Source organism: Populus trichocarpa, chromosome 10 (genome assembly GCF_000002775.5).
Source record: "Populus trichocarpa isolate Nisqually-1 chromosome 10, P.trichocarpa_v4.1, whole genome shotgun sequence".
Taxonomy (NCBI): Eukaryota; Viridiplantae; Streptophyta; class Magnoliopsida; order Malpighiales; family Salicaceae; genus Populus; species Populus trichocarpa.
This window is the reverse complement of record NC_037294.2, coordinates 20,720,209-20,746,746: the sequence shown is the minus strand read 5'-3', so window position 1 is coordinate 20,746,746 and position 26,538 is coordinate 20,720,209. Positions and strand designations below refer to the sequence as shown.

Here is a 26,538-nt window from a genome sequence, read left to right as displayed (position 1 = left end):
CAAAAACCAAGCATTTTTTGGTCAACACAACATGTTGTGTTTTGTGAAATTGTTTCTTGGCTACGAGCTTTGAGGCCACTCTTCATCCACCGGAACCCTCTGTTAAAAAGAATTGACTGTATATACTGGTGCTCTGAAACTCTTGCTGTAGGTCAAACCTGATCAGGGCCGGTTTCCTCTTGGACTGTATATAAATTTAACAGGTCAACTTATAATTCCGTGTAAAACACAATTAAAACTTCCATGAGACCAGGATAGTTTATTTTTAATTTTTAGTCAAAAAAAAACTTTTGTTTTAATTTTTTATAATTGTCAAGAGTGACGATATCTTAGATTGGAAAAAAGGAGTCAATTCATTGATCTGCAAGTTAAAAGAAGTCTTGGGCGAACCCTAACAGGGATTCAATGGCGGGGGCTATTCTTTTTCTTAATATGCATGGTATATGCCTTGATCACGTTTTGAGTGACGTTTTCTCTTGTAAGAGAAGAAACTTGCAAACGGAACCAAATCGGCATCCTTTTTTCTCCTATAAGAACGTGACAGACAAGGAAGAAAGTTCAGGGCCTAACCAAAGGATCGATAATAGAAGGGCCCAGTAAGCCTGGCCTATAAGTATTGGACCCTGGCGACTTTGGTAGACGAGATTTGAAGGCAATGTATGAAGCCGATATGGGCCGAGGGATGGTCCCAAAGGACTTTTTGCTGGCTCGATGTTATGGGTCTTTCGACTTCAAGGATTTGGTCCTATTTAGCCCTTTTGAAATTATTGGGCTTTGGCCTTGTAATGCCAAGAAGAAGAATCCCGCTTTCTCTCACTCGTTTTTCAAAACCGGAAACCTGCCCTTAATCAGATTTTAAAATGTAGACCAGGCCACTAGGCCATTACAGCACCAGTTTCAGGGGTAGCATTAACATGGTTTTATAAGGGGTTATTTATTTTTGTGCTTTAAAAATATTTTTTTAAAAAAATTTATTTTATTTATTTTTTTCTTTACTTTAAATTAATATTTTTTTAGTATTTTCAAATTATTTTGCTGTGCTGATATCAAAAATAATTTTTACAAAATAAAAACATATTATTTTGATGCTTTTCCGAATAAAAAATATTTTGAAAAGCAACTACAACCACAACCACAATTTCAAACACCGACATCTTTATAGTTAACCCCAATGGTTAAGAATTGAACCTTTGTTGTGTCTTCTAAGTCGTCAATGGACTAAAATATTTCTTGTACTTGGCCATAAATGGATTCCATTTTCTCGAATGATTAATCTCTTTTAGTCGGTAGCTTAATTAGATATTTACAGCATATTTAGAATCAAATCATGTGTAAAATTAAATTAAATTGCACTTATAATTTGAATTCAATTGAGAACCAATTATATTTTTTATGTTTGAAATAAAATGCTAAATTATATAACTAAATAGTTTTGTTTGGAATATGAATTGAATTAGGAATCTTAACTATTTTATCCTTAAATTATTTTTAAAGAGGAAAAAATGCTAGTAATTTATATATAGTATTAATCCCTTGCTTTTTCTATGAACACCATAAACTCTTTAACAACAACTTGCAAAGCTATACTTTCTTTAGAAACCAAATATACAACACTACACTTGTAATGACGATTCTCAACATCCTCCTCCCTCTAACAATGAGTCATTTTTCTCCTTTTTGATTAAAAAAGCTTTGAACTCATAAATCTCTTGAAAAATATGGATTACAATGCCAGTTTAACTACAATTCATTGTTTATATTTAACATAATAATTCTTTTTGTTTTTTTCTAAAGTCCAAGAAATACCCATTTTAAATGATATATTACACAATAAAACACAGACAAGGCAATTAAAACTCGGTTACGCATCGTAGAGCACTCCATAACTTAGACAAGAAAAGGTACCCAGAAAAGAAAATCATCAAAAGATAGCCCTGTAATTAACGGTAAAACATGAGGTGCTGAGCTATCAAACTGTTAGAATATCTATCATACAGAGCTTGGAATCCATTGGAGAATAGCCTTGGTTTATTCTAGTTGATGCAGCTATCTGATATGATTTTCGTTCCATGGAAACAAGAGCATTGCGAAGAGTATCTATCACTTGAAATCATGGGGAAAATAGAACGGAGATGGTTAGATACCAGGGGAAGAGCAAGCTTCTTCGCAAGATTGATCAGCTCGAGTCTAAATCACGTTTGTTTTACTACCTAATTACAAACCTAAGCGACTGGTTCAAACCACAGGAAAAGGACTAAGAACGACAATCTCCCTCAGTTTCAAACCTTCATGATTCATGGGAAGAAACCTTCCGAGTAGTCTCTCGAATCATATATGGTTCATGGTGCGTGTTCAAGAAGGGTGATATACATATAAATAAATTTAAGATTACACTGATCCCAAGCTGTTTTTCCAAGCTAAACAACAAATCCTAAAGAAGGTATTGAATGTAAGACCTGAGATCAGGAAAAGTATTATTCATAAACAGATTGAGAATATAGGCATTCAGAGTGCATCACTGGAACCCAGCATGACGGCTACAAGAGAGCTCTATGTTAAGCCAGCGAAACCTCTTCACCGAGTTGGCAACCCATTACAATCAGCAGCATTACGACATTACCTGACAATCAAATTTTATATTACAATGATGTAGCTAGACTTCAAAGCAAAGGAAACGCCGTCCATGGGAATCCTTTTTTATTTTGTTCAAAATCTATTTCAAGATTTTTGGCAAGAAAAATATATATATATATTGCCCCTCATCATTCCTCATGACATTGATCCAAGCTTTATTTTAAATTTATTTTCTTTTTATAACATTCCTATATTCTCAAACAAAATTATCATAAATATCTATTTTTATTATCATATAATTAAATAAAAAATAATTTTAAATTAAAACCCAATAAAATCCATTATCCAAATCATAAATTTTACAAGTTAAACAATTTTAAAAAAAATTTAAATCAAATTATACTTTTTACTATCCATTTGAGTTATATTTGGACACTTCAAATTAATTCATCTACATTATAATAATTTTTATATAATTTAATTTTAAACTTGAATTTAATAAGAAATCAAATTTAAACCAGGTTTAATAATAGTATATGGGCATTGTCTTTAGTCTTTACATGAAAAAAGAAATTGATTCAAAACTAGTTATCACTAATATGTGTATTTTACGACCCTATTTATTTTTGCGTTTCAAAAATACTTTTTAAAAAATTAAAAAATATTTTTTTTTCTTGAATGCAATAATTTCACCATCAAAAACACCGACCACCAATTGGCATATCCCTAGGTTGCGTTTTGTGAAAGTTTTCTTGGCAGCGAGGTTTGAGGTCATTCCTCATCGAAAGCCCAAATACGAAGAAGAATGAGGCGTACGTGAAAGCACTGTCTATGCCTAAGACCACATTCTGAGTGACATTTTCCCCATAGGAGAGAATAGGGTTGCAAATGAAACCAAAGAGGCATGTCCCTATGCTTTTTCTTTCTCCTATGGTGTGTGCGTGAGAGATCCATTCTAATGTATTAAAAGGTCCATTTAATTTTAGTCTCTAGTTGTAGTGTTTCTCAATGTATTTCTCAATTAAAACAGAACAAGCAAGTCTAAAGGGATGTCAATTTACTAGTTGTGCTAGCACCATATTTATAGGTAAAGAAACCCGCTTCCCTCGCTCAGGTTTCAAAATCTAAACGAACCTCCACCATCAGAGCATGTTTTTTAAATACCCACATCTTGCTGAGCCTCACTACTTACTAGCTGTGGTTGAAGCTTCGGTGTAGGCTCCTTTGGGCCACCACCAGAGATTTCAAATTTTCTATCACCCACGAAAGTAATCCATTTTCTTGGATAGTTAAGCTAATTCATATTACGCTATGTTTAGCTTTATATATATCTATCTTCCTTGGTCCCTTCCCGCATGAATAAACGGATGCCAGCAAAAATAACAAGAAAACATGCACATCAATTAAAGATCAGAGTACTAGCTGCTCTGCAGACAACCTACAGGATGAACCTTGTATATTTAGTTCATAATCACTCAACACAGCACATCCAGCTAAAGCAACAGAACACATGGACTTCATATGAAACTCTAGTGTTAACACACTCACGTAATTTCTGGAACTGTCACCAGAGAATGAAAAGGTTCCCTCACATGTTTGATACCTTACCTCAATGGCACATACAGTAAGAGACTGCTAATGTTTCTCCAGTTAAGTATGCACTCTAAAAAAGGAACAGAACAAAAGTCCATTGGCAATGGACATCAGGTTAAATTAAAAATCACCAGGAGTTGAATATTATGTGCACCGAGTACTAAATAACGGTGGTTCATAACTGAGTGCCTTAAAGGGAAGTGTATGCTTCTTCACAAGATTGATCAGCTTGCATCTGAATCATATTGCATACTCATGTAACACCTAACCACAAACCCACATGATGATTCGAACCACATAAAAAAAAGACTGAAATGAGACAATCTCCCTCAATTTCAAAACACCGACTCCTGTTAAAGAAAGCCTTTGAGCAGTTCTGATGCATAAAATGGTTCATGGACCATGTGCATATAGTAGTCCCAGGGGCCACCAATGATTGAAACAACATGGTACAAGCAACAATTTCATTCTTGTAATGTCTTCTTGGACAATGAAAGAGTAGAGAACACAAAAGCTTTTCATACTGACAGCCAGGTAAAGCACACATAAGCCATAAGCAAATAAGTTGTTTTTTCAATCGACCAGTTTTTCATCCACTCAAGTTAATATTAAGTGTTGGAACCCTAAGAATCCGAGTTATAAAACCACTTCACAGATAATTGAGCTTGATGTACCACAAACAGAACACACTGCAAGTTAACATGCCATGACCAGGTCTAATCATCGCAATCTTTACATATTTCATAAGAGCATATGTGCATCAATCACAGAGCATCATGCTTATTGCAAAGAGTAGGAAATTACTAGCAAAGTAGGGGGCAGCTTCATCTTCAACAATGCCTTGCCATACTCATCGGCAGTACCTGGATCAAAAAGGAAAAGCCCCAGAAAGAGACGTTGTAAGTTACCTTTTTGCTTTTCTCTCAACTAATAAGTAACAAATATATCAAAAGAAAGAAATGAAAAGAAAGTGACTTAACCACATCGTAAGATATTCCTTTAATACAGTCATCTATCAAAAAGCTCCATGAAATACAATGTAAGCTAGATAATGAAACAAGTAAAATAAAAAATATCTTATGCGCGAAAACCAAAATTAGCCAACTATCACAATGGATCAAAAAATAATTCTGACTATGTGAAAGAATTGAAAGATATAGCCCTGCCGAACAAATTCACCACACAGTGGCCAACTTCAATTCGCAAAATGCAAAGCAAGAAAAAGACTGAGGCCTCATTGGCACAAGACAATACCATGCATTCATTCAAACAAATGTGATCGAAGCTTGTTTTTAACAGTGTATTCCTCACTGATACATGACAGAAGTTAACTCAGGAACTATACCCACGATTAACAAGTTTAATGCAATCTAACATCTCTCTATATTTACAGATGACACAAATTGCAAACCCAGCAATCAACGACCAATTTGTCTACACACTCGAGATCAACTCCTGCAACATGGCAAGCTAAAATTCAACCGCACAAAATCCAATTACAAATAACCTAACAGCATGTACTCCTAAAGCACTAAAAAAAAAGAGATATTTCAACCACGGCAAACAATCATAAGAAAATTCCACATAAAAAAATCACCATCAAAACCCTAGAGACAGCAAAAAAAAAAAAAAAAAAGGAAAGGAAAGGAAAGGAAAGACAAGAGAAAAATAAATTACATGTTTGTTTTAGTTGTAGTAGAGCTCGAGGCCCATGCCATCATGAATCTCGTAATCCCTGAGGGTAATATGGTCTTTGTAAATGGTGTACCACTTCTGGATCCGGATCTTCTCAGCCCGGGTACCGGTCTGTGCCGCCACGAGCTTCTTGAGGTCACCGATGGTGTCGTCGTCGTTGCACTTCACTCTCACTTTCTTTCCCAAACGGTCGTTCAACACCACCTCCAACATCTTGCCAAAAAACAATTACCAAGCCCCAACCCTAGAGGTTTTTTTTTTAATTTGCACAACAAGAAAGCGAAACTGGATGGAAGATGATATTTGATGTGTTTGGCCTTTTATTTATAGGAAATTTCATTAGCCGCCTTGGGCTGATTTCCGCGCTGACTGGAAAACGATGTCATTTATTATGAATTTTAACCGCCTTTAATTCTCATGTCGGGCCGGGCCGGGGAGTGCTTTGTGTAATTGTAAATTGGATCTCTTTAGTGGGCTTTAGTTGTGGTTTTTCAACGCCGAGTCTTGGAACTGGGCTCTTAACTTCTTTTTATTCTGTTATTCTGATCTTGGCATGCACTCTAGGCATGCACTCTGGAGAAACGACTCTAGAGAATTCATATATTTTTTAAACTATATATTTTTTTTAACTAAAAAGATATAGTCACGATTTTTTCTAGATTAAATAATTGAATTCATAAGTTAACTTGAAAAATTCATGATTTATTCTCTATTTGAAAACGCAGTGCAAATCGTGTTCTCTAATTATTATTTTTATATATCTTAAATCGTTTTGATGTGCTGATCTCAAAAATAATTTTTTAAAAATAAAAAAAATATCATTTTGATGCATTTCGGCACGAAAAACACTTTAAAAAACAACCGCAACTACATTACTAAACAGATAGACTCGGCCATGCTGAGTGTAAACATATAACAAGGTTCATCTAGAAAAAATTACTAGATAAAGTTGAAAGATTATTAGATGATATAGAAAAATTCATGAATCCTTGCTACATGTTCTTTAAATATACAACAAGGATTCATGTATATCATCACAAGGAATTTTATTTTTATATGAACGTTGAAGCAGTGTATTGATATTATATAACAAGACAGATTGCATAGATCTTTTGACGTGTCATAAGATTATAATGATCATTTAAAGGTTAAGAATATGATAAAAACTATCTTCAAATTTAAACGAATTTTACAGTACCTCTTTTTATACCCAGAATATTCATAATATTATTGAACCACTCCAAGGATGTTTGGGGTATATATACTAATTATTTGGCCCACTTTTCGGATATTTTTTGTTGGCAACAAATAAATAAATAAATATGCAAGCTTAAAAATGTTTTTTAATTATAATTACAAATAAAAAAAATATATGCATGCATTTAATTAAATACATCGAGAATTATATGTGATAATTAATACAAAAAAAACAAAATGTTAATACGTCTATTTAACTCGTCTCGCTGCAAATCAAAAATTTTATTTGCAACACGAAATAATTAATGTGTATGTGTTATCAATTTTTTTATATTAAATAAAAAATATAATTGTGAATTGAAAAGTTGATGTTTGTATATAATAAAATACAGTAAAAATTACATGTGTTAAACATGTAAGTTCTCGAGCTAATTTTTGACATGTCAGAAGAGTGGAATAATGTTTCAATTGCTTGAGCGAAACAACATTTCACAAGTTTTTGTATAATATTTTTTTTATATAAATAAACCATGTGCAGAGTGATAAATATTAAAAGTGTAAGAAATAAAAAATATTTTTTTTTCAAAAAAAACACAAGGAAAAACTAAAAAAATATTTTAAAAAATGAAGACAAAAAAAAAATGGTGATAAATAGGCTAAATGTAAAATAATAAAAATGCAAAGTAAAAAAAAAAATACAAGACAAACTTGTTGTCTAAAAGAAACTCTAAAAATTATAATTTTGCTACCGTAGAAAAATCAGCAAAAATTATAATTATATCATTTCTATATAAAAAAAAACACCATTTTCTTTCTGTACATGTAAAATAAAATATTTTTTTTAATTAATATTTCTTTCACACTCTTGTCAATGACCAAATGATTGTTTGGAAATGTGTTTGACATAGTATTTTTTAAATTTTAAATTGGTTTTTATTTAAAATTATTTTTGTGTGTTTTTGAATTATTTTGATATAATAATATTAAAAATAAATTTTTAAAATAAAAAATATATTTTTAATATATTTTTAAATAAAAAATATTTTAAAAACTAATCATTACCCGACTCCGTATCACCAAAACATTTATACTTCAACACCCGTTTTGTGCGTTTACAAAGGATAATCAATTCTTCTTAAAGGGCCCAATTGAAAATTTACTAAACTAGAGTGGTGTTTTCGCAAATCTACCCACCTAAAAATACACCCGACAATAGAGGGGATAAAACTCGAATATACTAGAGGACAAGCACGTGACATCTCTTCACTGGCAAGTGGTAACAAAACTCCTCCGCAGCCAACACTTGTGGAAGCTAGGCTGCGAGCATCCGCGGGATATAAAAATCCCATATAGCACCTATTATTTTCATAATTTTCATAACTCTACCCGCTCTCTCTTAACCACCATATCGGCGTCGCCGTCAGTAACCTTCAAATAAAATGGCAGGTACGTTGAATTGAATTCCACTTCTTTGATCGAATTCAAGTAATTACAGAAACGGAATAGAATTTTATATAACCTAATCTTGACGTTATCAGCATAGTGACCAAGCTGAATACATTTGTTTTTTACTAATTATTATAGCAATTTAATTTAATTTTTTGTTTTGAAATTTGTTGGGTTGTGGTGGGTGCAGCGATTGTTGTAAATGTAATTGTAGCAAAGAATAGGCTGTCGGGGACCAATGAATACTACTCCTACCAAAGTGGTAGGGACTGTTGTTCCGCGGCGGCGGCCCCTTATAACCACCACCGCAACTTGCTTCCCTTTCATGGAGGGAAGAATTTATTGGCATGGAGGAGTGGCATATCTTCCATGCATTTACCAAAATACCAGACTGCTTTTGTTAAACGACCACCCATTTACTACTGCAATGGTCTGTTCTAGACTCTCATTTTTTCCAGGTTGATTGATAATTGCATTTTAAAACACTCGTTCTCTATGTATCAGTACGCTTTGGGTTTTCTGTTTGTGATGAACACAGATTTGGTTGCCATAACAACTCTTATTTCGCAAAAAAATTTAACTTTTTTGCAGCTGCTTCATCTACGACCGCGGTGCCATATCTCGATAAGGTTGATTTTATGAAGCTTCAAAATGGCAGGTGAGGATTTTCTGTGGTTATAGGTATAATCCAGAATTATTTGGCAGCAGGAATTATTTATTTTCTGTTTGGGTTTCAAAAGTGTTGCCCTTTCTTTCATGGATGTCCCAACAATCCTATCAACTGAAAGTCAACGCATGATTGAAAAAATAATCACCCAGAATTACCTGTGATTTATGCTTGGAAGTTGGAACTAAGCTAATGTTAGCGTTGATTGTAAGTGGTGTAACTCCGAGGTCGTGTTTCTTTTATTCCCCAATGGGAACATAGTGATATTCGAGGTGTGGCTGTTCCTGGGGTCGAGGGAGAACCTGTTACCCTCACTGAACCAGTTACGGAAGCAATAGCAGCAGCCTTTTCTGCCTGGTTATCGGAAAAGAAAAAAGTTGATGCATCCAAACCTCTGAAGGTGTCTGTAGGTCACGATTCCCGCATATCTGCACAGGTGTTGCAGGTAGTTCTTTTTCCTGTTGTGCATAAATCTTTTGGCTATCTGAAACCATCTGCAAACAACTTTTAAGTCCTTCGCCCCCCCCCCCCCCCTCATTTCTGGTTGATCAACTGTTCTGTGAGTCTTTTCAAGCTCATATAATGCTCGTGTCATCAGCATACTGACACATGGTTGTATTAGTTTGGCCGCTGGACCATCAATTAGACAATTACTAGGTAACTGATAGTCCTACAAAGAGGACCGCGTTTTCTTCTGATCTGATCTATCAAGTTACTTTGTTTTGGCTTGGAAATTGATGTTTAGTTGTTTACACTTTTCACTATTGACCCTGTCTCTCTTCTTTTCCTGTGAAAAATTGTAGCAACTTAACTTTACCAGTTTTATCAAAAATGTCATTCAAACTCGAAGGAATATAATCATTTGGAAAAAGTGCTACTCTCAATACATCTACTGTGCAGTGTTAGAGTTTTTATGTCATGGAATTTCCTCATCTACTAATATCATAAATAACTGAGGTTTAATCTTTAACTTCCAGGATGCGGTTACTCGAGGTGTTGCCAGCGCAGGCCTGGATGTTGTTCAATATGGGTGGGTTTATGATTTCTCATCTTGGTTTGATTTTCTAACAATTGTATACATCTCACTGTCCATACCCTTCTTTTAGATATTTTAAACTCAATGTTATTGGGCCAAAAATCTCCAGCTAGTGGCCATTAAAATTTCATGGTTGAAGTGTTCTCTCTTTGGCTGGATCTTGTGATGACCTTTTCAGGGAAGACAACTTATATGACACTTTCTCCTCTTGGAAGATTATGAAAGATCTCAGCATAAATTGTGGGTTTCTACACAAGTTAAAAAATGGTTGTTTTTTCTATGATGTGTACTTTCCACTGATTGAATGTATGATCCAGTGACCTCATGAGATCAATGGATCAGTGGCTGAGAAATGGTTTAACCGTCATTCCTTCATGATTTGTTCTTAACTTTTGTAGCATCTTACCTTTTGCAGATTGGCATCCACCCCTGCAATGTTTAATAGCACACTAACCGAAGATGAGGCATTTTTATGTCCAGTTGATGGGGCTATAATGATAACAGGTAACTGGTTGATTTTCTGTTAGATCATGTTGGCCTACTAATTGTGGGATTTGGAAATGGTGCCTCATAATGGTTGCCACTTTCATTGCTTGAACTTTTGTGTAAACACTGCTTTACTTTAGATCATCTTAGTAGACTTTCTGACTAGCTTACATCTAATCAAATTTTTGGTTCATGTTATTGTGCAAATAGCTAGTCATCTTCCTTACAACAGGAACGGGTTCAAATTCTTCACAAATGCTGGAGGGCTTGGGAAGGCTGACATTAAAAACATTTTAGAGCGCGCTGTGGACATATATAATAGTTTTACAGATGAAGGTTTAATGAAATCAAAAAGGAAAGCTTCTGAATTCTTAAAAAGAGTTGATTACATGACTCTGTATACATCTGATCTTGTAAAGGCAGTCCGTAAAGCTGCAGGAAATATAGGTAAATGCTCCAAAACAGTTGTCATAATAAATTGTATTCAGGGATTAATTTCTGTTACCCATGGTTTGATACGCGAATGTGTGAATTTGGGTTTGCTACCATCATAGTCCATTAAATATTTTCATTTTGCTCCATTAGGAGACCCCCCGGACCTTGGTCTGCATAATAGGTAGTAGTCTGTCTTCCTCTAACCCTACCTACTCATTTTAGGATTTGAACCTAATTCTAAAAATCCCAAGTTTAATCACTGGGTTGGTCCTTGGGAGTCTTTTGTTTGTAAAAAATATTTTGCATTTTTATGGAGATGTTTTACATGGGATATTTACTTCAATGTTACTAGTACTTGTTTTATTGAGTTTTTGCATGTTAAGGTGGCGTGATCCCATTTGCTAGTTGTTGATTGGAAATTGTTGAACTTTTAGAGAAGCCACTGGAGGGATTCCATATTGTTGTTGATGCGGGAAATGGAGCAGGAGGATTTTTTGCTGTAAGTCATATTGTGATTTATTTGGCTTTCTTTTGTTTATATAAAACTTTATTGTACTTGACTGTAGCAAAATCTATACTTGATGTACCTTTAATGCTTCCAAATAATAAACTTTCTGAACACCACTGCCTCCACCAGCACTTAACCAAGTTTCTTAAATTTTCGTTGTCCAGACTGGGGAGACACAATCAACAACATATCTGCAGTTATTTTGCTAAAGAACTTCCTTCCATTTCTATCACTCAACCATTTCATCACCTTGTCTTCTAATATGTTAATGTTTCAAATGTTTTTTCAGGAAAAAGTTCTTCAGCCTTTGGGAGCTATCACTTCTGGCAGCCAGTTCTTGGAACCAGATGGTAATGTTGATATTATAAATTTTGTATGACTTTTGCTATGTGTTTTCTTTATATGCTAAAGTAGTTTTTCAAAATAGGTATGTTTCCAAATCATATCCCTAATCCAGAGGACAAGACAGCAATGAAAGCTATCACCCAGGCAGTCCTTGAGAACAAGGCTGATTTGGGGATCATATTTGATACTGATGTTGACAGGTGTTCATCATCCCAATCTGTGCAATCATATAGCACATTCATGTATCAGTTCTTTTTAATGTATAATCATTTCTTGTAGATCTGCTGTTGTGGATTCCACTGCTCGTGAGTTCAACCGGAATCGGCTGATTGCCTTGATGTCTGCCATTGTTCTAGAGGAAGTAAGATCTTCCTTCTTCAGTTGTATCAAGTGCCACCGTTAAAGCAAATGACTTCTGTTCCATTGCTCTTTTCCCCTTAAATTCATTACCAATTTGCCCCGCTCTGTTTTCCATTTAGCATCCAGGAACAACTATTGTTACAGACAGTGTGACTTCCGATGGCCTTACTACATTTATTGAAAATAAACTTGGTATGCAGAAAACCAAAATGACATATTGTTTATTCCCTGTATATGAATGCGCTTATAACCTACCAGTCTTTTTTAGGGGGAAAGCACCATCGATTCAAAAGAGGCTATAAAAATGTCATCGATGAGGCTGTTCGTTTGGTAAGTTGAGATTCTGATTTGTCTTTTACTTGCTGAGTTTTGGGACAGCTTACAGAAGCAAGAAACCAAATAGGGAAATTTGCATATGCAAGCTTGATCCTTGTGCCCTGTATTGGGGTAGATTGTTGAACTAGTAATAATGCTGGCTGGATGAAATTTCTAACCAAATGGGATTTGATTTTGGTATTTCTGAAGGTTGGATGCAAATCAATATGAAAGTTGCCTTGAGGAAATTGTCATTTAATGATAAACCTTATATACAATGTGACTGAATTTGTTTAGGGGTATTTTCTATTTGCTTTTTGTGTGAAATGCAAATCAATATGAAGGTTGGATGCAAATCATTTTGAGCTCCTCATCATATGTTGTGTAGGATCTTGTTGTCTATAATTTAGAATTTTAATGACTTTTCCCTTGTTGATTTTTTTATTTAACATCTTTCAACGCCAAGCATTTCTTGTTCCCTCTTTGGTATTAGAGGGCTTCAGTGCTATTATATCACAATTTGGATGATCTACTTTTCTGTAGCTCTTGCTTTATGAATTCTCAAACAAATGCAATGACATTGCTCACAGAACTCTGTTGGTGAGGAATCACATCTGGCTATTGAAACCAGTGGCCATGGAGCTCTCAAGGAAAACCACTGGCTTGATGATGGAGCATACCTCATGGTAGGCATTATATGAAACAGAGCAAGGGTCAAGCATTTTTAGCTTATTGCATTATCAATTTATCAACTTTCTTGTTTACCATTTTCTGTTTATACATGCAGGTTAAAGTTCTAAATAAACTGGCTTCAGCCAGAGCTTCTGGTATTGCTGGAGGCAGCAAAGTTTTGACTGACCTGGTAGAGGGTCTGCAGGAACCAAGAGTTGCTGTGGAATTGAGACTGAAAATCGATCAGAATCATCCAGATCTTAAAGGAGGGTATGGTTCTCTGTCTGGTCTGTCACATTTTTATATTATTTGCTGTAGTATAACTGATCACTTAGAACATCCAGATCTTTCCGAGAATATGGAGAGGCAGTGCTGAAACTTTTGGAGAACCATGTAGAGTCAGATCCAAAGCTTCAGAAAGCTCCTGTTAATTATGAAGGGGTAAGTTTGACACAGATAAATATTATGTAGGCTGCATTAGTACTTGTAACTTTAGTGGTTTGATGGCTAGTGCCATGCTCTCGTGACATCACAATAATTTTTCTCCTATCCTTGTTCCCTTTTTCCTTTACTTAAACAGGTTCGAGTTTCTGGTTTAGGTGGGTGGTTCCTTCTAAGACTCTCACTTCATGATCCTGTTCTTCCCCTTAACATTGAGGTATAAAATTTGCTTTCAGTTTCTGCATGAACTGCCATTATTATCTCAATATATAGCAACTAAAAGTAATAGTGTCTTCAGGCATCTAGCCATGAAGATGCGGTGAAGCTTGGACTTGCTGTGGCTTCCGCTGTCAAGATGTACCCTGCTTTGGATACTTCTGCCTTGGATAAATTTCTCCAAACATCATAAGTTGAGTTTTGAGTTGCGGCCCTTTCAGTTTCCATGCGCAATCCTGTTTGTTGAATTCGGCATCCCTCAAGTGTGGCTTATTGGCAGTAAAGCCAGGGTGCTCTGGAGAGTTTTTCTCGTTAAATCTGATTTTGCTGATGAATATAGAATGCCAAGCTCCACATGTTGTGTAAGAACTAAAAGTATCCACGTTTAAATTTGTAGAGATACTAATTACAGAATAAACGAACAATAACAATAAATAGCATTATGTGCTTGAGTCTTTGTCAATAACAATAAATTGCAGTTTTACTATCCAAGTTCATATGCTTTTCCTCAATTATGTTCTGTTAGCCGGCTACGCGCTACCTCGTGCATCAAGAGTAACAATGGTCTCTCTCTCAATTTTTCCTTTCGTCTACTGGATGGGATCATACCATGTTTGTTTCTGTAAAGTTTTGAGAGCCCTTAAATTAAGTTGGTGTCAGACAAATTTTAGTGATCGCGTGATTGAATTGAAGAAGCAGAAGCAGCAAGAAATAAAATAGATTTGAAACATCAAGGGGCAGAAGTAGCAAGTAAATCATCTTATCCAAGTCCCTTGAGCTTTACAAAAATGTCATCTATCACACAAACAGGCACAGGGTACATTACAGGCATCACTCGGTGTTTGGTTAGTATAAAAAAGGACAGAAAAGACAAAAATATATTTGATTAAAGAGAGATTAAATACAGGACAGTTTTGAAATAAATTTTTGTACAGAAATGTTTTCTTTGTCCTCGTTGTCTTCGTGTCTTGTCTTCATGTCTTCTATCCTGAAACAATAATTTGTATCTTTTATCTCGAAATAGTAACTAGACGTTACCTTGATGATTTATACATACACAGATTATATGATGCAACTTTCAAATTTTCCTACAAGGTTTTACCTTGTCAATTCTTCGTGTGCTCCTAAAAATTCTATGTTGTGATTGGGGTGTTTACAAGCTTCATCATGAAGTTGAATTTGATATCTGGAGAGGTTTTGGGGTGCGGCCAGTTTGCACCTTCTGGTACCTTGATACTTTTGAAACCCTGCCCCTTGTACAGTTTGGTGGCTCCAGGATTATTCGAATCACAGTGCAAAGCAATGGAACGGCAGCCCCAGTTCCTAGCTTGAGCCTCTGCCTTTGCTACGAGCCTTTTACCTATCCCCTTCTGGCGAAATCTCTCCCGAACAGCAACATTCGATATATATGCAATTCCAGTCCTTTGGCAGAAACATGTATCACATTTGTAGGAATAAGATTTCAGAAACTAAACGCAACTGAACTGGTGTAGGCAAAAGAAGCTTGTAAGAGAATTAAGTGCACGTATGGAATAAAAGAACATTCAAAATATAAACGATCACTTCTTTGTTTATCAGAGCATTTGTGTTAGGATTGACCTTCCTTATTATATCTTGTTTCAACATCAACATGGATTGGTCAACACAGATTGTCCAAAAAGTATTTCTTCCAGACACGATCCATCCAAAATATAGATTGATGAACAACAACTTTTCAGTAGTTAATTCTCTTTGATAGCTACGATAACAAACACACCGTGCTGGTTTATTGGCCCACTAAAAGAGTTTCATTCAAATCTACTCAAAACCAATTGCATGCTAGATTGCAACGCAAAGTTTACATGATCACAAAGACCTAATTGTCATAAGAGCAAAACCAAACTTACCTTCTCTGCCTGAGTGGGCCTTTCCTTGGGAGAAAATTAGCAACAGTGTCCACGGTCAATATCCCAGCAATATAGCCTCGATTAAGACTGAAATTCCCATCAGAACCTCCAATTTTGAAATCTTCACTTCCAATATAGAAAGTTTGATCACCTGTGCTACCAATGACAGCAACCAGACAAGTTCTTCTGCAGCCATTTGGTATAGTGAATCCTGATAGCATTGCTACCAGCCTGTCAACCCTTAGCACAAAATGTAGAGGGAAGGAATAATCAGGAAAGAAGGAACTGCAGTGAGTCTCAGCCACTTCCCAGCAATCTTCTAATCTTGCTTCCCTTACAACTATCCCTGGAGATACAGTAGGGAACAATTCAACCACTTGACTCGCTCTGCTGCATAGTCCTACACTCAAAGACCAGAATAATCCAAATAAATTTTAATATCCTAACTATTCATCTGAGTAAAGTACAGATAGATAAGCTAAATACTTCTCTCCCTCCGTGTACCTTTGTTTAGTTATCAAGATTCAAGAAACATAGCAGAAAGCAGAATAAACAGGAATAGATTCTTCTACGCAAGCAAGTGAAAAGGGATTGATAATAAATAACCACATTCTACCATATATTTTTTTTACAGTCTTGCTAGCCTGAAAGGAAGGATTCTTGTTTTCATAAAGCTGTTCTTTTGCATTCATAAGGAATCTCATCAAGCCTTTGTTTACCCAGGTGACTTTACTAGCTAAATTAGCTAACATTGACGGTTGTTATAATGTTCCTGGAGCCGATGCATTACAACATATCTAACTCCAGTTTTTATCAATTCTGAGATTTTGCCTGCCCCATTCACTTTCTGAAGAATGAGGGTGTGAACACGGATGGTTCGAAATCGAGCAATTTCTACACCGCACTACGCAAGAAGGTGGTTCGAAATCGAAGTCAAGTCCAAATTTAAGAATCAAGATTCGTTAAAAAACGACAACGATTCGGTTAGTCAACTATATCTTTGACTACAAATCAACAGTGAAACAACAGCACAATAAAGCATGGATACAATAGAATGGTACATATAAGGAAAGAAAACCCACAAAAGATAATCTACAGAAACTTCGAATCCAACAAGATATGAATGAAAAGCTCTAAAGGGTAAGGTGAATTTTGAAGTAGGTAGGTAGGTACGTACCTGTTGTGGGGAGAGAGTATTGATGATGAGAAACCCTTGTAGGAGTAAAAAAAGATTGTTTCTTGAAATTGAAATTAAGAAGGTTGTTGTTAATAGATGAGGGAGATACTGAGAATCCCAGCTGTATGGACCGCATTTCTTGTGGAAACAAACAGGTGAGATTCTATCTCGTCTCTCCTCTGTCGAAATGGAGATTCTTTCTGGTTTTCGTTTTGGTTCAGTTAAACATCGTAATGTAAGGAACATCTCCAGCGTAGTAACTGACAAAATGTAATATATAATACACACGTGTTTTTTTTTTCCCCCCACACTGTGTGGTTCCTTCGCTCCATGTAATGGAAAGTAGATTTTACTAATTTCCTTGCACGCGATTGAGCGGTTAAAATTTTGATGAATCTAAAAAAATGATTAGACTACGGAGAATTTTTCTGGTGTTGTTATTAAATTCAGCATGAGCGGTTAAATTTATAAACTCTTACATGAGTTTTAAATTAAATTATATAAAATTTATCATGATATAACTGAGTTGGTTGAATAAATCTAATCATCTAAAGATAATCTAAATAATATATTAGATTAGTCTTGATTTTGTAGTTTTAACCCTCTAAACTTGTGACCTGATCAAGAACTCCATTAAATTTAATAATACAATAACAAAAATAAATACTTATAAAATTGAGCATTAATCAAAAGCCAGGATATTTGTTTAAGATTACAATAACTTTATAGAAAATATATCAAAATAAATCATGAATATCAATTTAAAATCAATTAAATATTGAAAAAAAAAGTCGGAAAATGGGATTTAAAAATAGAAATGAAACTATTTGGTATTTTTATTAAACCCACCCAACATGCCAACTTTGAAATATTTTGACATGACTCTTTACCTGATCCGGGTTTAAAATTAATTTAAATAAAAGTTGACTCAAGGTGACCCAGTTGATTTGAAGAGTTCAAAGATAATCTGAACACCTGATAAAAGCATTGTTTGACTTTAAAACAAATTTCAAGATATCATCTTTTTTTAATACCGAGACACTAATATATTGAATTAACCTGAGATTTGCGGCTTATGAGATGTTTGAGAGTGTGGTAGTGGTTGTTTTTCAAAGTATTTTTTGCATGGAAATGCATCATATATATATATATATATATATATATATATTTAAAAAACTTATTTTTGATATCGGCATATTAAAATAATCTGAAAACACATGTAAAGTTAATTCGAAACAAAGAAAAAAAATAATAAAAATTCTATTTTTTTAAAAAAACTCTTTTCGGAAAAACAAATAGGCTCTTAGTCGGTAAAACTTGCCACCGTTATGGACTTCACTAGACTTGAAAACTTTGTTTTTTAAAACTGTTTTTTATTTATTGGTATGATAACAAAAATAAACGCTTGCAAAATTTGAACATCAACTAAATATCAATATGTTTGTTTAAAATTGTAATAGTCTTTTAAAAAATAAATCAAAGTAAATTATTACAAGTGATTCAAAACTAATAAAGATAATGAATGATAAAATTGAAATAAAAAAAATAAAAATGTATAATTAGAAAAAATAAATAAATTGAAAAAAACAATAACATGTTGACACTGGGTGGTGCTTTTAACAGTGACGACCATTTAGTTTTTCAATAGATTGGAAGGTATATATATTTTTAAAAAAAAACATGTTGACATTAAGAACATCATTGGTATGCATTTCGGCACAAAAAATTATTTGAAAAACAACCGTTATCATACTACCAAGCACCCTCTAAATGGGTGTTCGCTGATGACGTGAACAATAACCACCATTAAGATTTTTTTTTTATTTTATTTTGTTAATTTTCATGTGTTAACAGCTCTTAAAAAAAAAAAAACAAATATAAAAAATGATAGCTATTAAATTTGGTTCGGTACAATGGGTTAATCTAGTGACCTCATTCTTATTTGGACGTGACTTTATTATTGTATCTTATTGGATATTGATTCTCAAACCCAAGTAATCAAAGAAATTAACCCATAACTTGATTAACTTGATCCAACTAGAATAAAACTTGGTTTCGTCAATTTTAAAGTATTTTAGAAAATTAAAATAATATTATTTTAAATAAAATAATTTATCAAGTTGAATCAATAATTTATAAATTAATTTAATAACTCAATGTCTCACCAAAGTTAAACCCTGAATAGAGCTGCGAGTGTTTTGAAATACGGTAGTTTATTTTTACTACAAGGATGATTCTTGAATTGAAGGACGAGCATTTAGTTATACAGTAAGCTTCTAATTCAGTGTGTGATTGTTAATATGATATTTTTGTAAAAATATTTTTTAATTGAAAATATAATAAAATATTTTTTATTTTTATTATTAATTTTATTTAAAAAATATTAATTTAATATATTTCGTATAACTTCTTTAAAAAAAGTAAATCAAACACAAACGAGACCGATTTTGTTGACGAGCTCAACTCAGAAGACTGCTTGTTCCCATTCTGTTATTAACATTTTGGCGGTAGTTTTGAGTTCATTTTCGCATTGATTTATTACTACTTACCAGCATAAACATTATAATTATAATATCTTTCATTAGAAAATATTTTAAAATAATATTTTTTAAAATTTAAAATTTATTTTTGATATTACCATATAATATTTTTTTTAAAACAATAAATAAAAATAATTTGAAGCAAATTGTTTTTTACAAAAACGCTTTATATCCACAAAAACAAACAGGTGTTCAGCGATTCTTTCTTGGACATGGGTTATTACATATGAACAGACTAGCTTGTCCTACATGAATGATGGGCCGATCAGCAGTCATTCTTATCCAGCTCATTCCGGTCCAGAAATGTTACCTCGGGCCCACTATGAAATCCCAATATTATAAATTATACTCAGAATCAACATCTTCTCCCCTCCTTCAGAGGCATAAAATTATTCGCTGTGGAAGCTCCTCACTCGATCCCGAATTCCCTAAGAAAGGAGAGACTGAAAGAGCGAGCTCCTTCTCTACTCGACTAAAAAAAATAAAAATTTAGGGTTAGGGGTCGTGGAATCGATGTCCGGCCTGAATCGATTTAGTAGCGTTCCGTTTAAGAACGGCGGTCTTCCTCCACAAGAACTCCTCGACGATCTCTGCAGTAGGCTTGTTCTAAATGTGCCAAAAGAAGACCAGCAATCGTTCGAGAGAATTCTATTTCTGGTCGAGAACGCGCATTGGTTCTATGAAGATAATTCTGTCGAGAAAAATCCCTCATTAAAGTCCTTCACCTTGAAGGAATTCACTTCTTTAAGTATCTTTTTTTTATATAAAATTTATCGTTTCTTTAATTTGTCTATTTTCTTCTTATTTTTAAGGTTTTTTTTTCTTTCCTTAATAAGATGCAGTGTTTAACAGTTGTGATGTTTTAAGACCGTATGTTGCTCATATTGATGATATTTTTAAGGATTTTACTTCTTACAAAGTTAAAGTTCCGGTGACCGGTGCGATTATTTTGGATGAGACTTTTGAACGGGTGAGGCCTTTTGTTAGTGAAAGATAGTGAAACGTAGTAGTGGTAGTAATCGTATTTGCTTTTGTATTGATTTGCGATGAATTAGAGTTTTGCTCATATTTTGTCCGTGTTACTCGGTGCTTGATTGTTAATATTTTCAAGTTATAAAAGAAAATGGGGGAAGAAAGTCATTCCTATTGTGATTTAAAAAGAATGAGAGGAAATCAAAGTACTTGGTATATGATCGAGATTTTGAATTTTGAACTAATGGGAGTTTTATTATGACGCTGAACTGAATTTAATGACATTTTAATAAGATGCTTGGAGGATTAGTGATGTTGGGTCTAGTACTTTTTAGCTGGAGAAAACTTAGTTCAGGTTCAGAAGCTCAATGGCACAAATTGTTTTGTGAATGGGTGCAAGTGGTGCATTTATCTTCCACAGATACGAGATCTATTCCTTGCTGAGATGAGAGTATCGAATCTTTACAAGTGAAAGGAAAGAAGGGAAAATAATCCTCAGATGAGAGGCTAGGTGTTCGGGGAACTCAAGTGTTTTAAATTGTGGACATAGTTGAGATGGTGTCTATTTTTAAGGAATTGCTACTTTGTGTGTATGGCAATGGCTTGTGCGAGCTTAGTAAATTTTTGTTCTGACGTTTAAAGCATGCTTTCCTGATTCCCTGTTTTAACTTTTAATTCTGGGGCTTCAATGAAGGCTTTTCTGTATGATTTAAGGAATAGATTTAAACTATTTACTTTTTCAGATTTACTCCGCACTCTAGTTAATTATTGTGAACTTGTGATTTCCCTTTATCAACTTTCTTATCTTGGTTGGTGTAATTGATAGTGCTTGCTAGTGAAGGGATGGAAAGGGACGAGCTGGAGTTTCCCAAGGGGAAAAAAGAACAAAGATGAGGAAGACCATGCTTGTGCTATCCGAGAAGTAAGCTTTTGTCATGTGTATGAATGTCTGCGTGCTCCTTCATTTATCTTTGAAAGCATTCTAATCTGGTATGATTGCAATAACCTATTTGGCCAAATCAGGGTGTTGGTGATAGTGACAATCTATAAGGGTTTTAGATATTATCAGTGATAGTTACTTTTATGCTGAATAGTGCTATTGATTCAGTGAAACACAGATTGGCTATAGATGTTTCAACGGTGGACAGCTTGATAAATGCATGCAACAATGGGCTTGGGATCCTAAAATTCTGTCCCATTTGGAGATATCTGCAGGAGGAAAGAGACAGATTATGTTTTGACTCTGAAGGAGTATTTTGTTAATTGTTCTTCATCTTTCTACTTTTGTTGACCATAAGTCTAACTTGCATTGACCCAACCACCAATTCCTGCTAGGCACAAAATTGTTCTCTTCTGTGGGTTTTAAATTGTCAGACTTCGATACTTCCATGTTGCATTCTGCTATTAGATGAAATAGGTCTAGGTCTGGAATTATAGGGATTTTAGTAAGAGATTAGGGCTTCTGATGTAACAGTGAATAGTAACCGAAGTTACCTACAAGAAAGAAATAGAAGAAAACAGTGCTTAGAGAAAAGAAAAGAAAGAAAACTCAAGGCCACAATTCTAAACTAAACTAAAATACTCATAATTCCATTATTGAAGTCGTTTGATTACATAGACCAGGTGTTCCATCTGGAGGCACTAAAAGCCTTAACAGACGAAATAGGGAATTGAAATCCAGATAGGAAAAGAAAACCATAAATATTAGAAAACTCATAATTAATATTTTAGTTCTTGGGAAGCTTAGATTCATAACTATTATTAATTATTCCTGAGTATATGAATTCCTACATGGACTAGTTTGACGCGAAATCTTAAAATCTGTAATCAATTTAAAATAATTTATAAATTTCTCTTTCCTTGGCTGCATCATTAGATTTAGAATTTTTAGATTTTCCAATTCAAATGCTGGCAAGCTCTTATTCAACTATTTTTCAGTGGAAAAAGGTTCTATTACTGATAGAAAGTTATTTCAATCCATTTGTTGCACAAGCATCACTGTAAATTATTTTAGTTGATTCTCAGATGGCTGGGGAGCAGACCTTCTCTTAGGAAAGGGCTTTAATTGATTGCTGTATGCTTTTGAATACTACTTCAGAAAAGTGATTAAAAGAACTGTTAGGAGGATGCAAATGATTGCCACCCCCACAAACACACATGCACAAATTAATTATTAACCGGCCTTTTCTGTTGTGGAATATAGGTGCTGGAGGAAACTGGCTTTGATGTTTCAAATCTTCTTAACAAAGATGACTACATTGAAGAGATGTTTGGACAGCAGAGGGTGCGGCTTTACATAATTGCTGGTGTGAAGTATGATACTGCCTTTGCACCTCTTACGAAAAAGGAGATCAGTGTATGTGACTTCTTCTTGTATAGAATCATCTAGCCTTATTTGTAATTTCATTATCTTAGTATCTACTTAAATAGAAACATAAAGAATTGTCTCAGATCATTAATTAAGGTTTTCTTTACTCAACTTGACCAAACAATGATATAGGATGCTGGCAGACATCAATAAAATGGGTGTTTACTTTGATTGAAGAATCTTAGGACTGTCTGCATCTGTTTTCGTCAATGAGGAATGACCTGCTTAACTTTTTTATAGGCCTAGCCTATATTTGTTGCCTGTTTTCACGAATTAGGCTGCGATAATCCATCTCTAGCTTGTATATAATGAGTATCAAATCTTGGTTGGTTGTAGAATTTTGCAACAATGTGGTCATTTATGTTGTCTGCTTGCAGGAAATTGCATGGCAGCGGCTTGATGAACTTCAGTCAGCAAGTGACGAAGTAATATCTCGCAGCATCACTGGCCTCAAGCTTTACATGGTTGCTCCGTTTTTAGTGTGAGTACTCTGGTACACTATATGAACAGATGTATCACGCCTTAAACTATTTTTGATAAATATAATGTCTGCATACAGGTCTTTGAAATCGTGGATTTTGTCACACCAGCCCCCTGCAGCCCCAAGACCTGATATGCCTCTCAAAGGTTTGACCTCTCTTTCCAGTCTCAGAATGTTAAAATATACTAATAGATTTAGTTATGCCTTTTATATTAGGATATCAATGATTACACTTTCATAAATGTTGGCATTTACTATCTCATGAGGATGTGAAGCCTCATATAGGATGGTCTTATATGTGATCCTCTGTTCTTAAGATAGTAACAGCAGTCCTTGTATAAAAAATCAATGAAGTGGCAACCCCTTTCACTGATGAGTTTTTTTTTTTTAATTTCTGTCAAGCTACGTGTGTGTGGAAAGCGAAGAACACTTCTTTAGGGAGCGGCACAGTGATAACAGAGAGCCATTTAACTAAGCCTGTATTTGATGCTCATCCTCTTGACATGGGCCCTGGCAAGAGCTTCAGAAATTTTAGATTTGATACTGCTGCAATCTTGCAAGCGATGGAATCTGGGTTTTCTGCTTAACTTTCCAAACTCCTTTTCTTTCTTCTGTTTTTGTGAATGCTCTATATGCTCACATAGCTGGTTAGCATTTCTCTTGTAACCAAAACATCATCATCAGTCACCTCCATGCCAACTTGTTAGCTGTACCCGATGTATATTGTTCGTGTCAGAATTCCAGGTTTGGGTTTTATGTATATCCTTTACAGAAGCCAGTTTGTGATTAAAAGCGCACTTTCATGGTTTTTCATTCGAAAACAAAATGTCGTTCCTTGACACATTAAAAACAAAGTGGATTTTATCCTCTTTTGAGAAAGTATTTGAAAGTTACTAATTGCAAAAAAAAGATTTGAGAGGAAAAATTAAATACTGGTCATCATCTCTAATAGAGGGTGCACACCGAGTCTTGCAAAGTTATTGTACCTCTGATTGTTGCAAGGATATGTGGTGGTATTTTGGTCAAGGAATAATTTCTTTTGACTGCTTTACACAGAGACCGTAGAGTTGTCTGCCTGGTATTTAGCAGGATTAACTACGCATGATGTCTGGTAAATTTTTATAGATGATTGACTGGAAAAAGAGCTTTACATTTAATGTTCATGCACCTCATGCTGAAGTAGCCAACATTGAACGAAAGTGAGCAGCTGAATTAATGGCATGTGCACTTGCATGTCCTTAAAATAACATTATGGTTATCCATTTTATTTCCCTTTCACGAATAACCATTAAAACAATGATGATCTTAGTCCAGCTGTTGTATATGCCACACTTTTTTAACTATCTTTATTTTGTTCTTTGCTATTGTTAGCGATGATGTAGTGAAATATAATTTCTCCTTTATTCTTGTGGTTCAAGTCTTCCTAAACTATAGGGTGGTTGGAAAGATTCTGTCTATTATTGGATTCTAACTATGCTCATGTGATATCTGTTTCTTTAATGTGCAACTTTTTGTGAAAAGCTTCTTTTTGGTGTCTACAGGATCTCTCAGAGATTTGATATGACATAAAAAGATGAGAAGGTTTGTTTTGCTGGAGAATAATTGGAATGCTATTTTTCTTTGATGAAACCTTTAAAAAAAAAGAAAAGAAGCAAGCCCTATTACTTGATATTGGATTTTCTATGCCTAATGATATCGTTTTGCTTCAGGGAAAAAAAAAAGGGAAAAAAAGAAGAATATTCTAGTGAAGGATACGAGTCATGTGTTACTGGGTGGTTTGCGTTGTTCGAAATCTAGACCGTGATTGACTTCAGGTCATAAAACTGTATTGCTAGCAACAAGTAGATGTAAGTTGTAGTGTGATTTTGGATCGAACCCACGGGTTTTTTTGTCTTCCTCAAGCTTGGGCCAAATTTACTTGAAAATCAAGGAATATACCGATTGCTGCCTTGAAGACATGGACCCCATTGAAAGCTCCGTGTAGTTATTTTAGCCGACTGTAAGGTGGAAGGAGCCTGCAATTGATAACGGCTAGCTTGAAGTTTCAACTTTCAAGTGGCCCTGGCTTTCTTCTCATTTATTGACAATGGGAGTCACGAGCTATCCTGCTTCAATTACAATGGCCCTTAGTTTCAGCATCTTGATTCCATGGCCTGTTAAGAAATACAAGTTTATAGGGACCTTGTAGAGCGGGATTGAGGCGGTACTTCAGCTGTAATGACCTTGACTGAAAAATGCTCTTTTCTGGCTTCTCTCTGTTGTTCTCCGGTGCAGATTCTGCCTCGAGATATTTGGTGTGGAAGGAACGTTATTTTTCAAATCTTTCTAGATTGGTCATTGTTCATAAATTTTCTAGAGGGGTCCAGCAAATTGTATTCTTGAAACTCTGTATTTTCAAGAGACGTTAATGCTGGTCAATGAACTTTATTATCACGAGTTCTTTTTTTTTCTTTCGAGCTAGCATGGTAAGAAAATTTTTCTGGGAAATAACACGAAAACTTATCTAGTTACCACGGTTTGAAGAGTAGAAGGTGTTGTCTATGATTTATTTAAAAAATATGGTAGAGGTGATTTTATTAAGTTTTATCATGTTTTAATGTTTATTTAGTTGTAATAAAGATAATATTTATTTTTTAAATTTTAAATTAGTTTTTTTTTAATTTTAATAAAATTATATCTACCCTATTTTTTTTTAAAAAAAAAAGAGTTGTAGATGACGTTTGAAATTCTAAAGTCTCGGATTACACATGGGATTCTCTGATGATTCTTTTGACTTTTCAAACTGTTTTCCTAATTTTTTTTTATTACAACGCTGCCTCCTATTATCACAAGACTGAACAACCCATTGTTTCCTGGGTTTCGTGATCGTCTAGGAGACGGTGATGTTGGCTAATAAAACTTGTATTGTAACAACGTCATTATTTTCTTGTTCCCGTTACAGCCATGAGTCGGCAACGTTGGCTAAAGAACCCTGTGTTGTCTCAAGTCAACTATTTTGGTTTGTCGTGATAGTTCCATTTGTGGTTTTATCTGGGTTAGCCAGAATCCACCGGTTAACCATCCTTGTCTGTGGTCATGGAAAAAAGATAATGAAACCCCAAAAAGATGATATCATGGAGGCAGCCGCG

The 26,538-nt window shown here is 34.5% G+C and overlaps 4 protein-coding genes across 12 annotated transcripts; 2 read left to right on the top strand and 2 right to left on the bottom strand.

Moving 5' to 3' along the window:
• Positions 1-4,732: 4,732 nt before the first annotated feature.
• On the bottom strand, positions 4,733-6,205 carry LOC7458663 (ubiquitin-like protein 5). Its single transcript, XM_002315269.4, has 2 exons — positions 5,845-6,205; positions 4,733-5,030 (listed from the first exon to the last, which is right to left on the bottom strand). The coding sequence occupies exon 1, from the start codon at positions 6,073-6,075 to the stop codon at positions 5,854-5,856; it is 222 nt and encodes a 73-aa protein (XP_002315305.1). The 5' UTR covers positions 6,076-6,205; the 3' UTR covers positions 4,733-5,030; positions 5,845-5,853.
• Positions 6,206-8,340: 2,135 nt separating this feature from the next.
• Positions 8,341-14,473, top strand: LOC7468417 (uncharacterized). Of its 4 annotated transcripts, XM_002316333.4 has the most exons (18): positions 8,341-8,505; positions 8,696-8,935; positions 9,097-9,163; positions 9,434-9,617; positions 10,150-10,202; positions 10,624-10,712; positions 10,905-11,141; positions 11,564-11,628; positions 11,927-11,987; positions 12,065-12,182; positions 12,262-12,343; positions 12,462-12,534; positions 12,611-12,672; positions 13,248-13,343; positions 13,445-13,599; positions 13,674-13,770; positions 13,910-13,987; positions 14,069-14,473. In XM_002316333.4, the coding sequence occupies exons 1-18, from the start codon at positions 8,499-8,501 to the stop codon at positions 14,177-14,179; spliced, it is 1,875 nt and encodes a 624-aa protein (XP_002316369.4). In that variant the 5' UTR covers positions 8,341-8,498; the 3' UTR covers positions 14,180-14,473. The 4 variants fall into 4 exon arrangements, with proteins under 4 accessions (XP_002316369.4, XP_052312400.1, XP_024466329.2 ...); XM_024610561.2 differs by lacking the exon at positions 8,696-8,935 and having other exon boundaries at positions 8,342-8,505; XM_024610559.2 differs by lacking the exon at positions 8,341-8,505 and having other exon boundaries at positions 8,874-8,963.
• Positions 14,474-14,689: 216 nt separating this feature from the next.
• On the bottom strand, positions 14,690-17,305 carry LOC7458662 (uncharacterized). Of its 2 annotated transcripts, none has more exons than XM_006378706.3 (4): positions 17,050-17,305; positions 15,873-16,272; positions 15,089-15,408; positions 14,690-14,974 (listed from the first exon to the last, which is right to left on the bottom strand). In XM_006378706.3, exons 1-3 carry the CDS (start codon positions 17,183-17,185, stop codon positions 15,120-15,122), a joined length of 825 nt encoding a protein of 274 aa, XP_006378768.3. In that variant the 5' UTR covers positions 17,186-17,305; the 3' UTR covers positions 14,690-14,974; positions 15,089-15,119. The 2 variants fall into 2 exon arrangements, with proteins under 2 accessions (XP_006378768.3, XP_024466331.2); XM_024610563.2 differs by having other exon boundaries at positions 14,690-14,969.
• A 2,643-nt stretch (positions 17,306-19,948) lies between these two features.
• Positions 19,949-25,858, top strand: LOC7458661 (mRNA-decapping enzyme subunit 2). Of its 5 annotated transcripts, none has more exons than XM_024610964.2 (9): positions 19,950-20,337; positions 20,432-20,559; positions 21,388-21,483; positions 22,765-22,917; positions 23,307-23,410; positions 23,489-23,556; positions 23,813-23,984; positions 24,952-24,991; positions 25,133-25,858. In XM_024610964.2, exons 1-8 carry the CDS (start codon positions 20,103-20,105, stop codon positions 24,977-24,979), a joined length of 984 nt encoding a protein of 327 aa, XP_024466732.2. In that variant the 5' UTR covers positions 19,950-20,102; the 3' UTR covers positions 24,980-24,991; positions 25,133-25,858. The 5 variants fall into 5 exon arrangements, with proteins under 5 accessions (XP_024466734.2, XP_024466733.2, XP_024466732.2 ...); XM_006378705.3 differs by having other exon boundaries at positions 25,120-25,858; XM_024610966.2 differs by lacking the exon at positions 23,813-23,984 and having other exon boundaries at positions 19,949-20,337.
• The last annotated feature ends 680 nt before the right edge of the window (positions 25,859-26,538 follow it).